This window comes from Meleagris gallopavo, chromosome 23, assembly GCF_000146605.3.
Source record: "Meleagris gallopavo isolate NT-WF06-2002-E0010 breed Aviagen turkey brand Nicholas breeding stock chromosome 23, Turkey_5.1, whole genome shotgun sequence".
NCBI lineage: Eukaryota > Metazoa > Chordata > Aves > Galliformes > Phasianidae > Meleagris > Meleagris gallopavo.
The window spans coordinates 556,915-561,179 of record NC_015033.2 but is presented as its reverse complement, the minus strand read 5'-3'; the positions used below and the strand labels follow the sequence as shown (position 1 = coordinate 561,179).

Sequence of the window (4,265 nt, the reverse complement as noted above, 5' to 3'; positions counted from 1 at the left end):
CCCCGTATTTATTTTCGCCACCGTGCCGGCCGGGCCTTCCCCGCGCCGCCGGAGCCGACCATATGGCGGAATTAGGGCCGGATTAAGTTAAAGCTTTAACTCTTCGCCGCGCGGAGCTCCGTCGGTGCGTTGGCTTCCGTTTTTTCATTGGGGTTCACACTGTTGCCCCACGCAACACATCCCTCTCCACATCCATTCCTCTACCCACACCACAGTTTTCTACAACAGGATACGTGCACTTGCACTCGAGGCTTTTAAGCCCAACCCATCCCTCCACCTTCCCCAAAGCATCACTGCTTCTGCTGCATCACCACCCCACCTGCAGTCTGAGCAAAGAGGCACCGAGCTCACCAAAAACTCAGGAGAAAACGGGCAAGAGAAAGATCAGCATACACTCTTAAAACCACGAGTAAAGCAGACCTAAGGCTGTGAAGTTAGGCTCACACCCACCAGCCGCAGGGGCTCACACTCCTCTGAGCTCCAGCACTGCTTCAGCCAGGAGCACGACTGCTTTAATTAAGAGCTTCTGCCAATCACCCATGGGTTGCATGAGCCACATCCATGTCACTGCAGGCTTTGGAAGGCATTCAAACCAAACCAACGTTTTCAACTCATTTATTACAAAACACCAAAATACATACTGAAAATATAAAATACTGTTAAAAATGATGTTTTAGTATCTACAGATCAGCCGCTTGCTTGGGGTCTCCTGCAGCTGTGGACCCCAGGCCTCCTGCCATACAAAACAAATCCTGCACTCCAAAGTCCAAAGGCTTCAAGTGTAATCACACTGGAACGTGCATTCCCTCTTCTTGAAATGCTTCTTCTTTCTCAGCTTCCCAGACCCCAAAATGCTGTAGTTATACTCAGATGTGACATAAGGGATCTCTCCCTCAATTCCTTCCTGGAAAAACAAAACCAAAAAGTAGAACAACTTCACAGATCAGTGCCTTCAATTGAAGGCACCTCCCTTTACAAATAGAGCAGCGTTTGGTGATGAATACAAGAAAGCTACCACTGAACAAACCCTATGTTGATATCTGAAAAGTATGAATGTTCTCTTGGTTGCTTCTGTGCATTAAGGGCAATTTCCCAGGATACAACATGCTAGTGTCCAGACAGCTCTGGACACGTGCAAGCCTCAAAGAAAGCAAAAATTTGCCAGCAAGATTAAACCTACACCAGTTTTTCCACCCTCCTCCCAGGCAACTCCTACCTGGCTCACAAAAATGCAGTTTGGAATAGCAATGTTTCCCAGCAGAAGGCAGTTCACTACTCTCAGCTTCTCAGGAGGCACGGGGGTCAGGATGTGATAGAGATGCTTCTCCATGTCAACCCCTCGGACAATTCCTGAAAAACACAGCGTTCAGCCAAAGCTGGCCCACACATTTTGTATAACCCACTCAGAATCTGCTTTGGGAAACGTGAACCTAATCCTACTTTTCCAGTTGTTTTTGGAAAGAGATGATAATTCCACCATTCTGCAACACAGCTCAAAATACAACACGTGAGAACACGGCTTAAGGTTTCCCAGCTTCACTCACCGAAGCCAAGGCAATCACAGATGGGTGTCTGTGTCAGCAGCACTGGCCCGGCAGTTTGGCATCTGATTTCATCCGGTATCCTGCAGAGCCCAACCCAGCTGGCATTCACTGCATACATGATGTTGGTAGGAGCAACATCGGTATGAATAACCCTGAGTGCAACAGCATTAAAAGGTACCTGAGGGGGAAGGAAAAGAACAAAAAGAAACACACTGTGTCAACAGCTCAGCATCGGTTTTGTGTACTTAACTTAACCTGAACTTGAACCCATCTAGAAAGCCACCAACCACATCTACAAATAGACATTACAGCAAACACAACAGTTTCAGCACTAACAGCAGAACACACAGAAGACGCGCCACAGTGCCACCGTAACAAAAAACCTCGTCCTTTAATTAAAAGCACCAATCAGCTGATTACCTTGCATTACAAAGCATTTTTTCCCCCACCTTCCAAAACACATTCACAGTACAACTTTCAATTCCCAACAGCCAGACCCCCTGCAGCACCTGCCACCCCCTCCAGAAGGCCCACGTACCTGATACGGCACGAGGCTGTGCAGCGGAAGGACGGATGCCACATCTGGGGGCTGCAGCTGCCCCAAGTAACCCAGTATGGACATGTCACGTAAGATGCTGCTGTGCACTCGCCTGGAAAAAATAAACACAAAAAATCAAGAAGTGGAAGTTCTAATTGGAAGCTGCATTTGGTGTAGAAGTCTACATGATTAGCCGTAATTACTGGGAGTAGGGTAGGAAGGAACAAATAATCCCCTTTCTGTTCCTCACACCTTCCCCTACTCAAAAATAAAATGAAAATGCTGTCAACAATTTCCTCCAAAAACTTCAATCAAAACCCAAGCAAACTTGTCAAGAGAATAAACAGCCTCATGGGGTCTGACCAAATTAATGGAGCTCTGAAGGCTAACATGAAAGTTCTCTTCTATGCATTTACTACCAAGACTAAGCATACTTTTATCGAGCCAGCTAAGAACCACACAACGCTTATTTTCCACTTACGCTTCACCTGCAGCCCCAGCTCGAGGGAATTCAGGGTGGACGTAGAGCAGTTTATACTCAGGAGCTGACGCATCTTCCTCCCCTTCAGAGCACTTCCAGCCCTCTGCTGCACTCAGGTCCATCCGCTTGCCCTTGGCTTGCTGCTTGCCCTTGGTGTACAGCCCGGGAGCCAGGTGGACGTTCTCGGGGGTGAGCGGAGCCATGGCCTTCCAGTCGTACACATCCATCTGAACCACGTGGGTGGGCGACAACAGCCGGATCATATCAGTCAGAAGCAGCAACCCCTCACCTTCAGGGAGCAGAGAATACACGGTTACTGTCGCTGAGAATACACGGTTAGTCTGAACGCTGTTACAGAAGACCAACAACAGCTTGCGTGGAGTGAGCTCTATTTTCACGCTCCCGACTCTGCAAAGTGAGGCGACACACTGTCAGGTTGTTACGCTCCCTCTGCACCACCCCTTCAGAATGGATTCATTGTGTTTACCTTTCACCCAGCCCATAGTGTTGATGACTAAAGGTACTTCCTTCCTGTAGGAGCTGAACACGTACTTCACCACATCGATGTATCTCTCTGTGTCCTGCTCACAGCTGGTCTGCCCATAGTACACCATCTTACGCGGCGTCCGTTGGTGCGTGAATGGTGGACCTGGAAACGAAAGCACATCTCTGGCACTCCCACTTATCTTCTCTCCGCTAACACACAGAGGAAAGACCAAGGGAGGAGAACAGCTCCACATTACTTATCAAGATTTGCACGTGGAGCTCAGATGCCCTCAGCAAGAGAACGTTTATGGCCTTTTATTCTCCATATGCACTTCTGCTACACGTAGCAACTTCCCCCAAAGTACACACAGCCCATACCCAAAAAGCACCTTCTGGGAACATCAGATGTTTCTGCCAACGACAGGAAGCAGCAAAGCACGTACCGAGAAACGGCTCCGTTACGTTACTTAAAGACACGCATCCAGGCGGCGTGAATTCAGTCTGCCCTATGTCACATTCCATGTACTCAACAGAGGGAAGGCTGCAGCGAAAGAAGCCCATACATTAGCACCCACTGAGAAGAAAAAGAACGCTGCTTTGAATACAGCAGAAGCAAAATGATTTTGTTCTGGGTCATCAAAATTAAACTGGACACAGTCAAACCACACTTGTGCAACGTTCCCTCAAGTAAGGGAAGGGCTGAGACAAGGACTCAAAGGGCACTGCTACCCCACACTGCAGACCTTGTGCTTATACTGCAATAGCTCTGTGCCCGTCCAGTCTTCAGGAAAGCAGTCAGAATGACAAATCAGAGGTGGTACCAATCAGTTTACCCTTCCTCTATGTTAACTGGGGCACTCTAAGAGCAGTAACTTAATGTTTATAAACTCTAACCTCTATGCTAAGCAGGCAACGGCCAAGACAAAAGGCACACCTTGCTCTGCCACGAATCTGCAGCGACAAAACCGTTTCTGGCAGTAAGCTTTCGCTCTCCCACAGTTCACACGCAGCATTTAAGGAGCTGCAGAGCGCGGGAGCACTCACTGGTTCAGCAGCAGGTTTATCAGGTATCTGTTAAACGTGGACTTGCCGATGCTCTTCGGACCGCACACCATGATGACCGGAACGCCTTCGTCTTCCACTAGCAGAGAACACAAAACACTGCAGGGCCCGCCGCCGAGCGCTCGGCTCGCAGCAGCACGCAGCCGGCCGGCCC

The 4,265-nt window shown here is 48.9% G+C and overlaps 1 protein-coding gene across 1 annotated transcript; it reads right to left on the bottom strand.

Annotated features, from left to right (window-relative positions):
• Window positions 1-598: 598 nt before the first annotated feature.
• NOL9 (nucleolar protein 9) lies at window positions 599-4,263 on the bottom strand (the record flags this gene model as incomplete). Its single annotated transcript, XM_003212180.4, has 8 exons — window positions 599-904; window positions 1,217-1,350; window positions 1,545-1,722; window positions 2,083-2,194; window positions 2,564-2,852; window positions 3,051-3,212; window positions 3,493-3,590; window positions 4,094-4,263. Coding segments are annotated over 8 exons (1,272 nt in total), but the record flags the coding sequence as incomplete, so codon positions are not given.
• Window positions 4,264-4,265: the final 2 nt, after the last annotated feature.